Here is a 20,563-nt window from a genome sequence, read left to right on the forward strand (position 1 = left end):
AGACAGCTGCCATCACCTTTAGCAGATCAGCGAAGCGAGTCGTTACAACTCGTAATAAAACGATCATACGCATGGAAGGTGCTTTAGCAGTGTGGATTGCCGACTGCCGGAAGAAGAACATAGCCTTGGATACGAACACCATCCGAACCAAGGCTTTGAGCTTGTATGAGAATTTTGCGGCAAAGGAACCGCAAGACGACGATGGCGACCATGCTGAAGAAGATGATGATGTAGATGAACCTCAACCAGGGACATCCACCGATTCCCAGCCTCAGAAACAACGTTTTTCCGCCAGCAAAGGATGGTTCGCGAAGTTTCAGAAACGCTTCGGCCTGAAAAGCGTTTCCCTGCATGGGGAGGCTGCTTCCGCTGACACTGCCGCTGCTGAAACTTACGCAAACGAGACGTTCAAGAATATTATCGCTGAAGGTGGATACAAGCCGGAACAAGTGTTTTAATATGGATGAGACCGGCTTGTATTGTTAGAGAATGCCGTCGCGAACTTTCCAGTTCAAAGAAGAAGCCAAAGCCTCTGGCTTTAAAGCATTCAAGGATTGCGTTACCCTCGTGATGTGTGGCAATGCTGCTTGATTTTTGCTAAAGCCGGGGCTTATTTACAAGTCGAAAAATCCTCGCGCTTTGAAAAATAAAAATAAGAATCTCCTTCCCGTGTACTGGATGCATAATCAAAAAGCATGGATTACAAAGATGCTGACCTCCAACTGGTTCCACCAGTTTTTTATCCCGCAAGTCAGCAAATATCTCGTAGAGAAGGGCTTGCCATTCAAGATCCTTCTCCTTATGGATAACGCTGGTGGACACGCAACTGACCTGTCGCATGAGGGCATTCAGGTTGAGTTCCTGCCACCCAACACCACGTCATTAATTCAACCGATGGACCAGGGGGTTATCAGGGCGTTCAAGGCCCTCTACACGAAGAATACCTTGGCGGACCTCGTTGCGTGTGTGGATGCTGCCCAAGAAGATGAAGATGAAAATTTCAATTTGAAGGCGTACTGGCGGAAGTACACAATGGCCACGTGCCTGCAGAACATTCATAAGGCACTGCAAGAAATTAAACCTGCAACCGTTAATGCGAGCTGGAAGAAGTTGTGGCCCCAGATTGTTTACGACGAGGGATTTACTCCGTCTGAAATTCAACACTCTGCAATACGCAAATCTGTGCAGTTGGCTGCGATAATTGGAGGTGACGGGTTTGGCGACATGATGACTGAAGACGTCGACGAGTTGTTGGACTGCCATTCCCAGCCGCTAACTGACGCAGACCTAGAAGACCTGACGAAATCAGCCAGTGAAGAAGACAGTGAAACACAGGAAGAGACCCAAGAAAATGTCGAAGAAACGGGCTTAATATTAGAACGGCTTGCCAAGCTCTACAACCTTGCGAAGGAGTTGAAAGAATTGTCGCAAGAGTGGGACGAGGATATGGTTCGTTCCATGCAATTCTGCAACAAAATCAATGAAGACATGACTCCCTACAGGATGCTCTTCGAGCGAAAAAAAGAAGCAGCGGCAGCAACTTCCGATCACAATGTTCTTCCAGCCTCGCAAAAAAGAGCCAGTTCCTCCTGCTAGTACGCCTTCGGAAGAAATTGAAGAAGTTTCCCAGGAAGAAGTTGAAGAGGTATTCCAGGAAAAGACACCTCCGTCTGAAGAGACGTAAAATACTATCATTGGCTGCACAGTAAAAGACATCATCAGTTTCATCATCATCATTTCTACTGTGCAGCAAATTCATCGCCATCATCATTCAAGTTTTTCTTCAACTTCTTTCGTGGTGAGTACAGTAACAATCTTTATTTTTTACTTTAATATTCTAACATTTTAATATTTGTGCCTGTTTTAGTTTAGTATGCATTAAGTTAAAGGGAAGGTTTTAAGTCTGAATATACATGTTATAACCTATCATATTTGTTTGTTTAAAATTTACATTTACTGTACGCACGTACTAATAATAAAAAGTACAAATGGGAATAAATGAACCCCAGTTAACGTCAGCAAACTAGAATTATTTTAACTTCTTTCAGTAAATATGCGTTATGATGTCGACTAAAACTAAAGATCAGCTGACGAAATCGAATATTGTATTTCAAGCCTCGCTTAGAATCGAAGATATAATAAACTAAAGTTAAAATTCATTTTTTGTATAGCATTTAACTGAGACTTTATTTAAAGAAACTAATATTCCATTTCGTACAGTGAGACAGAGAGAGGGTAACAAAATAGAGGGAGAGGTAGTTGTTCAAAGTCTGCGAGTCAAGCGCCATAAAACCTATCAAATCTAATGTCTTGTCAAGTATATTGGCAGGCCTAGGTACGGTGACTGATAATAAATGTAACCAAACCATATTTACCATACATTTTAATGACAATTTCATAATAAGTAGCCTATTTGAGGAAAAATTCCATATCAACAATGATATCAACTTTTAACTTAGGCGCATCCAGCGTCCACTGACATAATATAAATATAGAGTTGTGGTTACGCTCTCGGCAACCTTTATCTTTCTCTAACCATTCGATAATTTTAATGGTAGTGTTAATGATGGCATGTTAAAGCAATATTTTTGTTTTGAACAGTATATACAAAAGCTTTATTTTTTACTGACAATACTTAATCATTTCTGTGAACAGAACGTTCACCCAATCAAAAAACCAGGACTGTAATCGAATAGGTTCTGGAAAACTTATTTAAATTCTATATGGCATACAAACGATAATCCCAGACTTATTTCATAGAAGTCAAGAACTAAAGAATACATCAGCAATCTCAGTCCATAATGTACATCAATGGAACATTTGATAATCCAAAAAATAAACCAGTAAATGAATAGGAAGCAGAAAATTGATTTACCGTATTTCCCATATCATAAGACGCACCTTTTTTTCCAGAAAAATGCCCTGAAAAATCACCCTCCGTCACTAGGAAAAAGTTGTATAAGGTGTTTGACAACCCTCAAACACCGAACTATTGACATACAAGCACTCACACTCAACAGAAATAAAATATAAACCTACAATTATCATTCATATGTAATAAATTAATTTTTTATATTGCACTTCGTTTAATGAACTACTGTAGCAAGTTACTTGTTTGTTTTGGTAACCATCTGATGACTCGCCAAGTCCCTTCTACGAGCAAACCTGCCAACTAGTGGTCTCCTGGCAGACAAGGCTGCGCCACATTAGTTGTTTAAGCAGTATTTATCCATTTTCTCATATTTTGTGATAAAGTAATATTTTGATAACAATTTTGTTGCCCAAGTTCCAAAATGATACAAACAGATAGTTGTTGAAAACGACCTTGGTAAAAACATCTCACTGTTAGTTGAGTACAGTGTTATCAAGTTAGAAGAAAAGTAACTAGATCTAGAGTCCCATAAATTAGCAAACATATTCCACCAAGAGAAATTTCTAGAGACTTTTTTGATCAATCATTAATTTTGTGTGAAAATGTGAAAGCTATATGAGGAAATTGGGAAACATTACTGGAATTTTACTTCTTTACCAAAAGTTGATTAAGAATATTCAGCAACAATGCATTCACGTAAACAACGCTTGAAACACCAAACACTAAAACGTGTAGTTCTGGGGGGGCACTATAACTGGTTTAGAGGTTTCTTCAATGAAAATTTAATACAATTGGGATAACCGACATGCAACTAATTAATATTAACTTAAATATTTCATAATACAACCAAACAAAAATCACACTGACTAGGAATTGCTGCTAAGATATTTTGTAAACCATAATTTTTTTTTTCCAAAAACTGCTTTGCTAATTTAATGGTGCATCTCACCACTTATAGCATCTTATGACACGGGAAATACGGTAAATTCTATATGGCACAGAAAGGTTGATCTTAAGCACTTGGATCAGAAGTGTAAGTCAAAAAACCAGGAAATGAATCAGCAGTCCTGACAAGAGATGCTATTACAGAAAAAAAATGATATGAATCAAAGTTCAAAATGCTGAAGCTAAAGGATTCAAAAGCTATTCTGAAGGTTTTGATTCTCTTGGGCTATCTCTAAAACAAAAAGGATCAACTTTATCATCATTATCAATTTTTTGCACCTTACCAGAAAAAAAAGATAGGATAGGCTAGGTAATATAGTACCAAATAAGTTAGCCAATTTGGAAGAATATTCTAAATTGGTACTGTACAAACATTCATATCCAATTGGAAGAAATGAAAAGGATATGCTTCTGAAAAATGCTAAGATACAAAAAATTGTTAATCATAATGTAATATAGAATAAATTTTATTCTAATAAAAATTCATCATTCTTAAACTTACCTGATGTTCATAATGCTTTTCTCAAAGTCTGGTTTTATATATTGACGCATACCCTAAAAATAAAAAAAATTCTGCTTTCTTTCCTTTCAATAGGTTTAGGCATCTACTACAATACTTAGATAATATGATGGTTAAGGGCAATAACCTCAAAATAGATATGCCGTAGTCCCTTTGTTTTTTAGTCCCAAAATCAAAATTAAATTCCTATCCTCATAACAAAACTGCAGTAGGGACAAAGGAGGAGTTCCTTCTGCCAATAAAGGGGCGTGGAGAAAATGACCGCACACCGACATTACCTGTTTTGACTGAAACCGGAGGATGTGTTACAAGGTCCTTTGTTACTATTAGGTCACAAAGAGCATGAGGAATCCGAAGCGAAGATAGGCTTTGGGACTCGGGAGTTCTTGATTCATGGCATGGTTTCCACATTCAGGAAGACTTGCTATGACAGCATAGTACTGAAAGAAAGTATTAAATGAAATAGTTGCCCAGTGACTCGAACATTTCCTTCTCTGAATCATAGGTGGTCTTAGTAAGGCCTGCATGCTCTGATGCTTCCCTGTGGTCAGGCATAACGTCATTCTAAGTCAAGTCTGGTCATCGACAGTTTTAGTAAAACCAGTCATCCAGGACTGAGAAAATAAAATCTTTCGCTCACTGCTCGTTGGCTGTCAGCTCCCTTTTGCTCCTGGTGCTGGGATGTAGTCTATCTAAAAAGCTTCATAAAATCCTTTGGATGGGGAAAAGATAGTAGCACCCCTACTTCCTGATGAAGGAGGAAGCGCTCCGTCTTTGAGAAACCATGTACTGATTCGTACTCAACAACCCCCTGTTTGGTGCGAACCATGTAATTACCATTCTTCATGCCCTGTATTCGTGGAGAGGTCAGTCACAGAGACAACTCAGGAGGATTGATCTTTCAATAATGACGTATTCTTCCAGAAAGCAGTAATGGTGCAAAATCCCATCTTTTGATTTATAATGAGTGGAGGCTGCCCGAATGAGGCTAGAACATACCAGGATCCATTTCCATATCGGTAAGTTCTCGGCATTACTCTTTCTCGTGAAGAATATCGCGTCCACGCGGTGACACGGTGCGCATGTAGTGTACTAACCTTGGAGAATCAGTCTGTGGGGACCTACCATCTAGGGATCAATATCATGGCACGTTCCAGGAAAATATCACTTTTTACCCATATTCCTTCACTGGCAGGGAACCAAGAATGCACATTCCTTCCTCTATCACCATACTTCTTCCTGTACCTCTGCCCTCCCATGTTGACAAGCCTGCAGATGTGCTGCCTCGAAGAGGATTCAACAAGCAGAGATCTAACTCATAGTACGTTCCCGGAAAGAAACAGTGGGGTCCCATGCAGAGCAATCTAGTGAAGTCTTCAGGTATGCCTAGAGCAAACTGGCGAATGCCAGGGTGATAGAAACGGTAGTAGTCACGCTTACGCTGAAGCATCACTCACCCACCTAAATAGTTAACCCAAAACATGGATCTTAAAGATTACTTTAACAAAACTTGATTAAAATATACATTTAAAATCCATGTACAGTAAATGTTAATCTGCATTTACTTTATTTCTCTTTTTGGTAGATTTTGTATACAATGTAGGTTTTAGACAGGAATAAATACATAAAACGTAATCTTTGCATTTTATGTAATTGTTCCTGTCTAAAACCTACTTAGTATAAAAATCTAAAAAAAATTAAGGAAATACATATTAACATAAGGGTGTTGAATATATATTCTAACAATTTCTTTATTAAAATAATCTTTAAGGTTCATGTTGAGAGTTAAAATTTACAGACCTTAATTTGGGAATAGATTGGTAGCAATCTGTTTAGCAGGGAACTTGAATTACCAGCCTCAATCTCTATTTGAGATAGTTTTTAAAATATTAGCAAAGATTATGTACCTTGTAGTTTACTTGACTTTCTTAAATAGTTTATCTTAAATACCAACTCAAAATTATCTTTTTACTAATCTATTTTAGGAATTTTGCTAAACTGTTTTATTTTCTAAACGACTGATGTGTATGAGATAGAAAGGCTCTGTGAGAGGATCTTGAACTTTGGAAAAACACTGTAAACACCAGAACCTTTACTTATGGTGTGGTAGAACCACTAGTCACCACTTGAGGATTTTGGTTATGATTTGAGACCGAGTAGGTTAGGCCTGAAATATTACCCGGAATCTAGAGCCAAATGGTTTTCTGAGCTACCCAAAAATGTAATAATGGTGATAATTCATAATTCATGTATTATAAGAAAAACAAAGTAATTAGGCAATAGGGAAGACAAAGTTTTCGATTAGCAATGGTTATCATTCCTTTTACAAACAAGCCTGGAAGTCTCTGCTTTAAAAAAAAACACACACACTTCTGTAACACTAGAATTAACCCTTTCACCATAATGATATAAGCTGAACATCAAAACATGCCAAGTAAAATATTGTAGTGTATGTCGTACCAGTACATCATTTATAAATATAACCCACGAAGTTAGAATCATGTTTATCAAACCAAAAAGTCCAACATACGATTGTATACCCCACTTAAGTATATTTTACCAAAAACTGCCTCCCCTTGATTGGACCCTCCTCTTATTTGGAGAAAAAAAAAAATTGACATTAGGATTCTATTCTTTATTCCTGATCGTGTAAAGGCCATTTTAGTGCGTTTTCATGTTACCATGCATATTCACACTATCCTATTCAGTCAATGGCGACATTTCCCACTGTGATGTATTACTTAGCCTCCCCACCCTCATTAACTTAGATATTTAACCCAGAGCTTTCCCTCTGCACAAATGCTAACTATATGAGCAGGTCAGCTAACTTTAAATATACCTAGAAGGGGGAGTCTTGACGAAGCAACTGCAACGGCAAAACTGAATGAGCAATTCTTGGCATGGTACTTACATTTAACGGCAAGATTGTTTCATCAAATTTGGAAGCATGTATCTTTTGAAAGGAAAGAAAATGGGAAAATTTTTCATATTTTCAGGGGATAAATCTCACTAACCAAGATTTTGGAAAAGTAATCTGAACATCAGGAGAGGTTCATAGTAATAATTAAAACTTTCTATGTTCTTTTTACTGAGAAATAAATTTTCACCCCTTCCACTAATAAATTAACGCAAGTAACAATGCACATAAAGCACTTGCTAGACATTCAAGCCACACAACTTACACCACCAATATAACTACACATAGCCCAATCACAAAAGCTACTTATTTTTGATTATCTTACCTTAACTGATTACAATAAATCAAATCTAACCCTTAGAGCCCCATCACAAGAATGAGGGACTTTTAACACTTTGAGATTAGATTGCAAAATGCTATTATACCCTTCGACACTGAATCAAATTTAGAGGTAAAGTAATCCTTCAATTATATTTGGGATAGAATTTGTTGGCTAGGGTAAGAAATGATATAACTCATACTGGACGACGCATCTCTTCAGCACGTCATTTTTCAAGTTTCATCATTATTGTTTGTCTAATTTAAAGACTAATCCACTAAAAATGCAGTACAATGTTATAAGTATTTTATCTTCAACAGTCTAGCGTGACCTGCAAATCCTAATCAAGGCATTGAAAAGCATTATAAAAGCTAATAACAATAGCTGAAATATTCAAATATCATTTGATTAAAAAGCTTGAAATGAATAAGTGAATGAGAATTCTATAATAATTCTCTCTAGTTCAAAGAGGTCTCCCAGCAACTTATATATGTGACCATCTTTGTTTTTAATGTTACTAATTTTTCTTTGGAGCCCATATTATGTGGATGTCTTAAGAATTTAAAAAATAAAAAATAAAGAGGAATAACCCCCCCCCCCTTTTTAAGCATTATGCAAATTTAAATCAATAATTATGATGATACACTTAACTTAATTGGACCCTTATCAAACTAAAACACACTAAGCACAGAAAGCAAAAAAATTTTGGGGAACTACTTACCCTGTAGAGCAGTGTGTGGTAGGGCACCTTCGGGCGGTCTGAAAGTGGAATAGTCGAACCTGTTTAGCAGGGAAAAGTAGAAGACCGGGCGGTTAGTGAGTTAGTATGTTTGTGAGCATTAACACCATACACCAAAGGGCATGCGTGACGAGAAAGAATATTGGTCCCAGGTAAATTCCTGCTGGTGAAGCATAATACCAAACAAAAACTCACAATTAAATGGGCAATTTAGAGTTAAATATAAATCCAACTACAGAGCCTAACCACACGTCATAGCCAAAAACCGAAAGTTGTAGATAAACAAGAACATTAGCTTATAGAGTAGTTCAAGCATTTCACAGCAAATAACAAAACAACAATATAATTACAATATATCTAAAGCTTACATAACATATACATATGATTGAGAACCATTCTAGCAGTAGCCACAAATACTTTACAATAAGGCCAGAAAAATTTACAAAATTAAACCCTGCCATGAATGTTTAGAATCAATCTCTAAACAAGTAGACATGCAAAAGAAAAAAAAAGAGAGAGAGAGAGAGAGAGAGAGAGAGAGAGAGAGAGAGAGAGAGAGAGAGAGAGAGAGAGAGAGAGAGAGAGAGAGAGAGAGAGAGAGAGAAGAGAGAAGAGAGAAGAGAGAAGAGAGAGAGAGAGAGAGAGAGAGAGAGAGAGAGAGAGAGAGAGAGAGAGAGAGAGAGAGAGAGAGAGAGAGAGAGAGGAGAGAGAGAGAGAGAGAGAGAGAGAGAGAGAGAGAGAGAGAGAGAGAGAGAAGAGAGAGAGAGAGAGAGAGAGAGAGAGAGAGAGAGAGAGAGAGAGAGAGAGAGAGAGAGAGAGAGAGAGGAGAGAGAGAGAGAGAGAGAGAGAGCACTACTGTAATGTATATAGGTATTGTAAGCCATGCTTCAATTAAGTCTTCTTGCATGCTTATTGTAAAAATAAAATCATGCTAAAAACATGGTCCATTTTGATAAGCTCATAATGAAGTACATGTAAAACCCAACTTGAAATCCAACAACAGCACACAAAACAAAATTATGCTGTTTTTTTTTTTTAAATGAAGTTTTCCCATGCAAACCCATTAATCATACAAATTTTTATATTCAGTAATTCATGTTCCTTGTGTTTTAAGACTCAAGTCTTCTGTCTGTCAGACAAAAAAATAATTATAGTTCCATCTAAAGGTAAAATGTTTTGACGAATAATTTTATTATTCATGTAAACTGTGATGCACCACAACTTTTGGGGTCTGGAGGATATTCATTATTTGATTAGCATTATAGCATACAAAATATTTTCTAACAGTTATTATTATCATTTTTACTAGCAAAGCTATAACCCTAGTTGAGAAAGCAGGATGTTATAAGCCCAAGGGTTCCAACAGGGTAAAATAGCCCTTTGAGGAAAGAACAAAATAAACTAAAAGAGAAGTAACGACAAATAAAATAAAAACCTCTTAAGAACAATATTATTATTAAAAAAGACCTTTCATACATAAGATATAAAAAAAAAAAAAAGACTTATGTTAGCCTGTTCAACATAAAGACATTCTTTGCAGGTTTGAACTTTTGAAGTTCCACAGATTCAACTACCTGATTAGAAAGATCATTCTACAACTTAGTCACAGCTAGAATAAAACTTCTAGCATACGGTGTGGTATCGAGCCTCATGATAGAGAAGACATGACTATTAGAATTGACTGCATAACTAGTATTACAAACAGGATGGTACTGTCCAGGAAGATCTGAATGCAAAGGATGGTCAGAATTATGAAAAATCTTATGCAACATGTATAACGAACTGAACGACAGTACCAGAGATTAATATCTAGGTCAGCAATAAGAAATTCAATAAAATGTAAGCTCCAGTCCAACAAATTAAGATCAGATTTAGCACCTGAAGACCAGACAATAGAACAAAACAAGGCAGAATGGAAGAATTAAAAAACTTCCTGAGAATAGATTTATCACTGAAAATTTCAAAAGACCCTTAATAAGCCAATTTTTTGTGCAGTTGAAGAAGAAACAGACCGAATGAGTTTTCCTAATGACTACCTACTATGTACAGAAACTGACATGTCGAGACACACAGGTTTATTCAAACTAGTGATATCCTAAACACTACATTTACCTTATTGGAGATAAGAGTGAAATGGGTTAATGATCACCTTTGAAAGAGAACGGTGCACCCAGCTATTCAAACAAGATACAATTGAACCATTTTAGTGAATCTTTATACAAATAGGGTACCATTAGTCTGAGGGAATCATACGATTTCTCACGCCAACCACAATTCAATTATAGATGAAGGACTGCTTATTTTAAGAGCCAAGGAATATAATATCTGGATTAACATTTCAGAACAGAAGATGATTAAGGGTACTTAACTTAATAAGAGGAGAGAAATAAGGACAAAGGCTACCATTTCGGATTTTGCCTAAAAAAAAAATCTGTGGCTCAGAGAAAGCTAGAACTGTTGCAGAAGTGACCACGCAAATAAAGAATTTGTGGCCATGTAAATAAAGAATTTCGAACTGTTGCAGAAGTGGCCAAGCAAATAAAGAATTTGTGGCCATGTAAATAAAGAATTTGTGGGTCTAAAAAAGTATCTCAAACCTAGGATAAACTGTGTATCACCAGATCCATTACTGAATGGTGTAGGTAACCGACTAGTTACCGCATGGGTATTTAGATTAGGAGTAAAACTGGGTAGGTTAGACCTGAAATATTACTCTGAATCTTGAAAGAAAAGATTTCTGAGCTACCCAAAAAGGAGCGTATGGTGTTAAATTGCCAATATAACAAAAACTAATTAGACTGTAGTAAAGACAAAGGGAGTGGCAGTAATGTTATCATTTATTCTATAAACAAAAAGCCTACGACTTATGTTATACTGTTTTTCCACCTAGGGTTGTACCTTATCTAGAAATAAAAATAATGATAGATTGATGCTATAAGCAAACCTAACCTTTTCTGAATAACACTTCCTGCAACTAACCACCATTCATTTAACTTCAGATTAATTCTTTTATTCTCATAATCTATCCTATGAGAAATATTATGAACATAATGACTTGAGCTTAAAACCATTCCAACCAACTGTTAAAAATCTCACCATTATATTATGATTAAGTTTAGAAATGCAAATTATTATTTAATATATATATGTGGTAATATTTTATTTGTGAAAATGGGCCATGTTTGAAATAATAAAAATTAACTATCTTTTTATATTGATGACTATTACTTAATACCACATGCAACAGATTAGTTGAAAAACTTAACTTGGTTCTACAATTTATTAACCACTTGATTTCTTAAATATTGCATGTAATACACGTATTTCATGATGTTTAAAATTAAAAACCATGGAAAAAAAATATACCTCTATTGCTATAAATAGAATTAAAAGACATTTACTCTTTTATCAATTTAGGTAGAGCTGTCAAAAACTTCATACGGCTTCCTTGACAATTTACAAATATAACTTCCCAATGGTACTCACAGTGGCTTTGGTGGATCCGAGGCAAGAAGAGTTCCATCGTATCTGACACGTCCTTCCTCTTCTTCATCACTAGAGTCATCCTCCAAAACCGGTGCTGGACATTCATGTTTGCTGCTACCCCCATTTTGTCGACTTCTATCTTGATCACGCCGCTCTCTTTCTCTTTCTCTTTCTCGTTCTCTTTCTCTTTCCCGTTCTCTTTCCCTTTCCCGTTCTCGTTCCCGTTCTCTCTCTCTTTCTCTTTCCCGATCTCTCTCTGATCTTTCTTTTTCCCTTTCATTCCTCTCCCGTTCACTACGCTCATTTCTTTCCCTCTCTCGGTCATTGGCATTTTGACCTGATACAGCTCCAAGCTCATTCAAGTGCTGAGCAAGCATGTCCAAGTCCTGGCATTGGGACAGAAATACAAACACTTATTTTACATGAATCATATTTATGTATCTAAATAATGTATATTTACAAGTTCATGCTACAGGTTATTTCCAAGGACAATAAAACTAATCTGTTATATAAAAAAAATACAACGAAACCCCTATGGTACAATACTGTAATTATGGTAGATACAAATATAATCCTGCAAACATGCAATTGAAACTGACCTCTAACCTTCGAGCGAGGTAGGGCTGCCACAACAAACAACATCAAGCGTAATGATTGATAAAGAGAAGGAAAAAAAGGCACATAAGTTAGTAAGCTTCCATGCAAAGAAGAAGATACCACTGTAATAAGCCAATACCAAACCATGCACTTCACAGGGTTAGAATGTTCTCAAAAAGGTAGAAATTTGGGGGCAGGGAGTACAAATATTTCTTAAAAAGATCAGGTATATGTATACGTAATAAACATTCTATTCCCAAACAACAAGGCTAATTAACTGTTCTAGGAGTGCCAAAAATCACAAATTTTAAGTAATTTGTATTTTTCCTAATAGTACTTACCTCGAACTACTTTCTTAGGAGTACCTGGGATCTCCTCCCATCCGACCAGAGTTTTGTGTAGTCTACCCTACTTCCGTTTTCTGTGAGGGCTAACCTCAGGCGGATTGATACGTGCCCTGAGGCTAAGCCCGGGTCAGGGAGCGTGCTAGCTTGGGTCTCGAGCCTCAGTAAGTTCTTGGTAGCTTAGTTACCTAAAGGGTCAGTAAGGCACTCGGGGAAGGAAGGGCGGGGCATTACCCGAAAGTAGTTCGAGGTAAGTACTGTTAGGAAAAATACAAATTACTTAAAATTTGTGATTTGTTCCAACACGGAGTACTTACCTCGAACTACTTTCTTAGGAAACTTACACTTTAGGAGGTGGGAGTGTCCTTCTCGACCCATAGACCTAGCTAAGCAGGATGAGTGGAACCTAGATAGGGGGCTAGGTTCAGAGCTGATCAGAAAACGAAACATAGGAGAAACTACACAAAGAGCTCATGCTAGTGTCTAAGTAACTCACCTGTGCAAGAATTCCTCGGATACATGTCTTTTCGATGATCACATGTCTTGAGAGCTAGCTCAGGGGCTACCTGAGTCTATCTTCGAGTGGAAGAGGGGGAAGGAAGAGCAAGGGGGTTTAAGGAAACGAACCTGTGTCTCTTGGTCTTACTACCCGCGATTGTACCTGGTGCTATGCCGTTAAATCGCTTGGGGTGCGGAGATGACTGTTCCTATTGAGAACCCGTCTAGGGACTTCCTCGAGCATTCCTTCAGATAGGAGGTACTTAGACCCCTAATGTCGTGGGGCCTGGGTTTACCCGGCAGGGGAACGCCCGCACTACTATAGGCCCTGATAATCACCTGTCTCAGCCAGAAGGAGATAGTGTTCTTCGAGACCGGCTTTTTCACTGGACCTGTGGAGACGAAAAGGCTCTTGATACCAGGGCGGAGTCTAGCAGTCCTCTCCAGGTATTTCCTTACGGCTCTGACAGGGCACAACTTTTAGTCCTTCGGGTTGTCTGAAAGAGGAATTGCTGGTATAGAGAAGCCCTCAAACCTGGGATCCCAAACTGCTGGATTCTGGGTCTTAGCTACAAAAGTCGGGACGAACTTGAAGGAAACCTCACGCCAGCCCTTCGAGTGTGAGACCTTGTAAGACAGTCTGTGAATCTCGCCCACCCTTTTTGCTGAAGCCAACGCCAGCAGAAAAACAGTCTTGAGGGTGAGATCCCTGTCCACGATGTCTTTCAGGGGTTCGAACGGGGGTTCACTTAACATCTTCAGGACCCTCGCCACATCCCACTGCGGCACTCTGACGGCTTGAGGGGGGGCACGCTTACTCGAAACTCTTGATGAGCATCGAGATATGCCTCGAGGACCCCAGGCCGATGCCTTTCAGGAGGAAGACTTGGCCTAAGGCCGCACGGACTCCCTTGATGGCTGGAATAGACATACCGACCACGTCCCTGAGCTATACCAGGAAGTCCGCAATCTCCGGAATGGAGGCCCTCAGAGGCTTGATGTTCCTGGAGGAGCACCACTTCGTGAAAGTGGCCCACTTAGCTTGGTATACCGCTGCCGATGAACGCCTCAGATATCCGTACATCCTTTTTGTCGTTCCTGCTGAATAGCCTTCCTTCCTCAGGAGACGCTCGATAACCTCCACGCGTGAAGGCGGCGGGACCGAGGGTTCTCGTGGAACCTTTGGAAGTGGGGCTGCCAGAGAAGGTCCGGTCTGTCCGGGAGAGGCCACGGCGGAAGGCACGCTAGTTCTTTTAGGTCCGTGAACCACTCTCTCTCCGGCCACCAGGGCGCTACCTAAGTCATCCTCAGGTTGTGGGCCCTCCTTAGACCTGTTGAGCACTTGTCTGAGCATCACGACAGGGGGGAAGGCGTATACGTCTAGATTGTCCCAGGGATGTTGGAAGGCGTCCTCTAACGCCGCTTTTGGGTCTGGGACAGGAGAACAGAATACGGTGAGTTGAGCATTCAGTCTTGTTGCGAAGAGATCCATCACTGGCGAGCCCCATTTCTGGATGATGAGCTTGACTACCTCTGGGTGCAGGGACCACTCGGTTCCTACCACTTGTCCCATCCTGCTGAGGCTGTCGGCCAGGACGTTCCTTTTCCTGGAATGAACCTTGCTGTGATTGTGATCTGCTCTGACTTGGCCCAATCCAAAAGTTCCAACGTAAGATCGCACAACCCCCTCGATTTCAGTCCTCCCTGCTTCTTTATGTATGCCACCACCGTGGCGTTGTCGCACATCAGTGCCACGGTGTTTCCCCGGAGCAGATTGACGAACTGCAGGCAAGCCCTTCGAACTGCCCTCATCTCTAGGACGTTTATGTGTTGGGCCTTTTCTACCTCCGTCCAACTGCCTCTTGCTGACCTTCCGAGGAGATGGGCACCCCACCCCTCCTTGGACGCGTCTGTGAACAGGAGCATTTCGGGGGGCTCGGCTGCGAAGGGCATCCCCTTGAGGGTGTTCGTTCGGTCTTGCCACCATTCCAGGTCTTCCTTCGTTTCCGGGAGAACGGGAACCACCTTGTGGGGGTAATCTTTCTGGTTCCAGAGTTCCTTCAGATTCCATTGGACGTTTCTGAGTTTGAGCCTTCCTTGGGGAACCAGTTTCTCCAATGATACGAGGTGGCCTATTATCCTCTGCCAGTCCTTCGCCCTCCTGGGGTGTCCCGATATGAAGGGGCGGAGGATCTGGTCCATGTTGTCCAGCCTCTCCCCCGAGGGAAAGGCTCTCACCAAACGGGAATCTAGGACCATCCCGAGGTAGGTCATCCTGGTGGAGGGCGACAGATGAGACTTCTCTAAGTTGATGGTGATGCCCAGAATCTTGCAGAAGCTCCACGCCTTGTTCCCTCAGTACTACCTCTGATGATGAAAGCAGCAACCAGTCGTCTAGATAACGAATCAGGCGGATGCCCCGTTCGTTCCCCCAAACTGAGACTGTTGCGAAGACCCTCGTGAAGACCTGAGGTGCTGTGGACAGTCCGAAGCAGAGGGACTTGAACTGCAATGTCTGGGCACCCCATTTCACCCAAAGGTACTTTCTGCTGGAGGGGTGAACTGGAATTTGGAAATATGTGTCCTTGAGGTCTATGGACATCATGATGTCCCCTTCCCTCAAGGACACCAGGACCGACTTCGGGGTGTCCATCTTGAAGTCGGTCTTGCACACAAACTTGTTGAGGGCTGAGAGGTCTATGACTGGCCTCCAGCCTCCCGTTGCCTTCTCCACTAGGAAGAGCCGACTGTAGAAGCCCAGGCTTGGTTCCTGTACCGTTTCCAACGCTCCCTTCGCCAGCATCGCCGAGACTTCCTCTTGCAAGGCTGTCCTCCTCAAGGGGTCCTTGGGAGCTAACCACTCCGCCCGAAGATCTGAAATTAGGGGTGGGGGTTCTGCTAGGAATGGTAACCTGTACCCTTCCTTTAATACTGTTACTGTCCACGGGTCTGCCCCGTGGTTCTTGCATGCTTGCCAAAAACGTCTGAGGCATCCCCCCCCACCCCCTGAGGCTTGGGCAGGAGTAGGGGGCCTCTCTCCCTATCTCCTTCGGGAGGATCGACCTGTACGTCGTCTCCTGGCGGCCGCGTAGGAAGTCCTAAAGGAGGCCGGGGCTGAAGCTGCTCCCCTACGGGAGGGCTGCGAAGGCTGCCACCAAGAAGCTGTCGGGGCATCTCTCCTGGGCTGGCTAGGCGAGGCCCGAAGAGGAGGAGGAACATCGGACGAAGGTCTTCTGTGGATGGGTCTCCGCAGTGACTGGGGTCTGGGTTCACCCACGTCCTTACGTTTTTGGACCTTTTCCATAATTTCCTCTGCTGCCTTCAAGGGGAAAGAGAGCATCGTCCAACAGGGGCAGGCTCCTCAGGGCCCTCGCTTCCCTGTCCGGAATCCGTCTGGTCAGCTTATTCAGGACAGTGTCCCTCCTTCGAAGAACCCAGTTGGCTGATTGGGCTAGGGACTGGTAGGATAAGAACTTTAAAGCTCTACCTCCCGAGATAATCAGCTCCTTCAGCAGAGCCTGATTCCCCGGGACTGAGAGGTCGTAGGAGGACTGGATTCCTACGAGGGCGGACGCCTACCAATCAAGCCAGGAGGCGACGTTAGCTAGGTCCTTAGCCATCTCCTACATCATCGTCGCCTCTGACTGGGAGAAGCAGACTGGGGCTGTCGAGGCTCTGTCTTCTGGTGCTCCTTGGCCTAATACTTCGAGGGAGGCTTCCATCTTGCAGGCCCCTGGCCGCTGTCCCTCTGGTAGGTAAAATTTGCTCTGGGACCTCAGGCCCTGGAGCAACTTTGGGGAACTCTGTGATTTGGGGGCCTCTGCATTGTTAGCCACGATCTTGTTGACGTGAGTTCTACCGAGCCACACGTCCCTCGCCACCAGAAGAGCTAACGAAGGTCTTTGCTGGACGGGGGCCTCCATTAGCCTATTGAGGCTAGAGCGCCAGGCATCTTCAGTGGAGGGTTCGGGCTCTTCTATTCCGTGGTGTCTCCTAATGAGCCCTATCACCCTCCTGTATGCCGAGTCCTCCGCTGCTGCGCCATCTACGTTGTCGTCCGCGTCCTCCGTCTGGCGGACTGCCTCTCTAGATGGAGCTCCACCGACGGGGGCCTCCGTGTAAGGTTCCGGACGCAGGACGGGCATTGCCGTGGCGGCGAGGGCCTCCGTCCTAGGTCTGTCCTTCGTCGTGGAGGACCAGGCTTCCGTGGGCTTGCCCGACGGAGGAAGCCGTCTCTCCATATCCCGTCGCTGAGGCACTACTTTGGAGGACGAGACAAGGCTGCCCGACCGAAGGGGCGACTCCCTCCATTGGGCAGATTGAGTCGGGACCTTCGCGGTCTTACACCTGTCCGATGAGGTCAGCGAGGCCGAGTCCCTCCGAGGTTCGAGCTTGTGGCTGGAGGTGAACCTCTCCGGAGACCTGTCTCTAGGGCGCCAACTTGAAGTGCTCGGGACCGAAGTAAAATCAACGAGCTTACTACGGGGAATGACCACCCATTCTTCCCCCGGCGATCTACTCCTCCTGAATTTCCTCCTGGGGGCCCTGGATCGTCTTCTTCCGTGGCGAGACCTGGAACGTGAGCGAGAACGGGAATGCCTTCTCCGGGACCTCTCACGCCTCCGACGGGGTTTCTTCCGGGCTTCACCTTCCGAGGAATTGGAGGCCGCTGCTACCGACGAATCTGAAGACTCTCCGTAACTCGTCCGTGGGGCAGGGGCATGAAGAGCCGGCGGCTGAACGACCTGATGGACCGCGGAATGCGTGGGCTGAAGAAACACATCTGGTAATGAAGACGGCGGCGCTGGGGGAGAGCGTGGGCACTCTACGTCAGGGAACCAGGTTCCGAGGCCTTCCTCCATCCTCAACGGGGACCTGCAGGGCGTCCTCGGAGGTACCCCTTCGAGGTGATCTGACGGGGGTGAGACTTCCTTCTCGGGGGCGCTTTCAGCTGCGGAGGTACCTGAAAAACATGCCCATGATCCGGGCGAAGAGGCAGGGACATTTTTACTCCACATGGGGTCATCCGACGAGACGTGACCCGCAAGCACCAGGGCACCGTCTCTAGAACCCCCACTAAAATCACCTTCAGGCCCCCCGCTTGCCTGGAATGAAGCTGCTACCCCGCTATCATGAAGAACAGACTCCTGGGGAAGAGCCACTGGATTCTACCCCGCAACGGACTTACCTCGTCCCCTACTCTGGGTAGGGGAAGGTGGTAGAGAAACTGTTTCCGGAGGCTCTCCTGGTGACGTCAAGGGAGAAGAGGCGCTAGCCTTCTTGGGCGACCTCTTGGAAGACTACTTCTTTTTCGTACCGATTCACACTCTGGGCACGTGTCCAACGGGGAACACACTCTGCCCCTGCATGACGAGCACAAGGAGTGAGGGTCTACCTCCGGCTTGGAAAGGAACGCACCACACGACTTCCCAGCAATAGGCCCAGGACAACGGCGGGGGTGCTCCTTCACGCACTAGCAATACACCACAAGACACAGGAACGCAGCGGGAAAGAATAAGAAAGCACAAGGTTAACACGTGAGAACACGGGAACACAAGGGGAAAGCACAAGGTTAACGCGCGAGACCGCGGGGACACAAAGGGAAAGCACAGGGATACCACGCGGGACACAAAGGGAAAGCACAGGGATACCACGCGGGACACAAAGGGAAAGCACAGGGATACCACGCGGGACACAAAGGGAAAGCACAGGGATACCACGCGGGACACAAAGGGAAAGCACAGGGATACCACGCAGGACACAAAGGGAAAGCACAGGGATACCACGCGGGACACAAAGGGTCGCACTGAGATTAAGGAGAGCGTCGAGATGATATCTCGACGCGACCAGAGAACTTACTGAGGCTCGAGACCCAAGCTAGCACGCTCCCTGACCCGGGCTTAGCCTCAGGGCACGTATCAATCCGCCTGAGGTTAGCCCTCACAGAAAACAGAAGTAGGGTAAACTACACAAAACTCTGGTCGGATGGGAGGAGATCCCAGGTACTCCTAAGAAAGTAGTTCGAGGTAAGTACTCCGTGTTGGAACAAACTACAGTTTATAAGAAAAATATCAGATTTTTAATTAATTGGTGGTTGACACGTCATTAATTTTTTTCAAACTTCAAGCCTGAAATTTGATGAAAGGGTAACTGCTCCTAAATTCCATAAACTGTATTTTCTAAGTTTGAAAACTCCACATCGAAATCTGCCATGCATTTAGAATTGTTGGCAAAATCAATTCCCAGAGATCTTTCATTATATGAGGATGCAATTCCATAATTCCTAGGAGTCTCAAACACCCACTTTTTATCCTACAAGCTCTCATAGCTTTCAGTGATATTATACAAATGAGAGGGATTACCTCTTTACTGAACTCGAAATTCAATTAGTCTAAAATTCATGCACAAGACTAAATATCTTGAATTGATTTGGAAAATATGAACATGCAATAACTAATTAAGACATTTAAAATTTTAATTGTATTTCAATCTTTGCATACTCATATTCAATACAGAGGGAGACAAAGTTTCAATAAACATCTTGACTTAAAAGTTATGCAAATTCTGAGAAACATAAATGGGATATACTTTTAAAGAAGTCTTTTTTCCAAAGAGAAAGATGAATGCTATGACATGTTACCTTATTTCTAATATGGCCATGAGAAACAAATAAATACTGCACTATAAAAGTATAAAAACAACTATAGTGTTGGTTGCTACAAGGTAAAATCTTGGAATGAGGTTCCTTATTGCGAATATGAATCCCCAAAATTAAAAAAAAATTCTACCACTTATCAAATATATGACTTCAATTAGAATCCTAACAATGGCAAAGAATAAAAATTCTTACCACTATTGAAACCTACCCCCTATGCAAAAGCAATTCATTTGTGAAAAAATTTTTCTCTCATAACAAACCCATCACTTAGGTTAACCCACGTGTGCTCTTCCCACCCATCCTACACACTTCATTTGGCTTTTATAAAAAAATAAAAAGAAATAAATTGCTAGGTAACTGGGCTATGTCAGACTCAAGATTTGAGCTCATGCCTTCTAAATTAAACATTGAGCCAGAGCCAGATTGTAACTACTAAATATTTTTATTATACCTATATTTCTTATAGTTACGCTTTGCTAGTGATTATCAGACTGATTATTTAGAAAAAAAAAGCTTTTGCAAGGAACTCTAGATGCCAAAACATTAATGATGGTGGGAAGCTAGGTTGGATGAGAAAAAGTAATAGGTCAAAAGCAGCATAGGGCAGAATGCGGAATGAACATCCCCATCTCTTGTGATAGAGTTAAAATTGTTTTGTGTATCCTCAA

At 42.3% G+C, this 20,563-nt stretch overlaps 1 protein-coding gene across 9 annotated transcripts in view; it reads right to left on the reverse strand.

The window, feature by feature from the left end:
- msn (serine/threonine-protein kinase msn) overlaps window positions 1–20,563 on the reverse strand; it is a 234,755-nt gene that overhangs the window by 137,010 nt on the left and 77,182 nt on the right. For 5 of the 9 annotated variants that reach the window (XM_068389285.1, XM_068389312.1, XM_068389280.1 and 2 more), the window contains exons 13-15: window positions 12,398–12,421; window positions 11,799–12,184; window positions 8,295–8,353 (exon numbers count right to left, since the gene is read on the reverse strand). In XM_068389285.1, coding sequence (XP_068245386.1) covers window positions 8,295–8,353; window positions 11,799–12,184; window positions 12,398–12,421 — 469 coding nt within the window. The remainder of the gene's footprint in view (window positions 1–8,294; window positions 8,354–11,798; window positions 12,185–12,397; window positions 12,422–20,563) is intronic. The other 4 variants (XM_068389291.1, XM_068389323.1, XM_068389301.1 and 1 more) reach the window with 2 other exon arrangements.

This window comes from Palaemon carinicauda, chromosome 1 (genome assembly GCF_036898095.1).
Source record: "Palaemon carinicauda isolate YSFRI2023 chromosome 1, ASM3689809v2, whole genome shotgun sequence".
Lineage (NCBI taxonomy): Eukaryota > Metazoa > Arthropoda > Malacostraca > Decapoda > Palaemonidae > Palaemon > Palaemon carinicauda.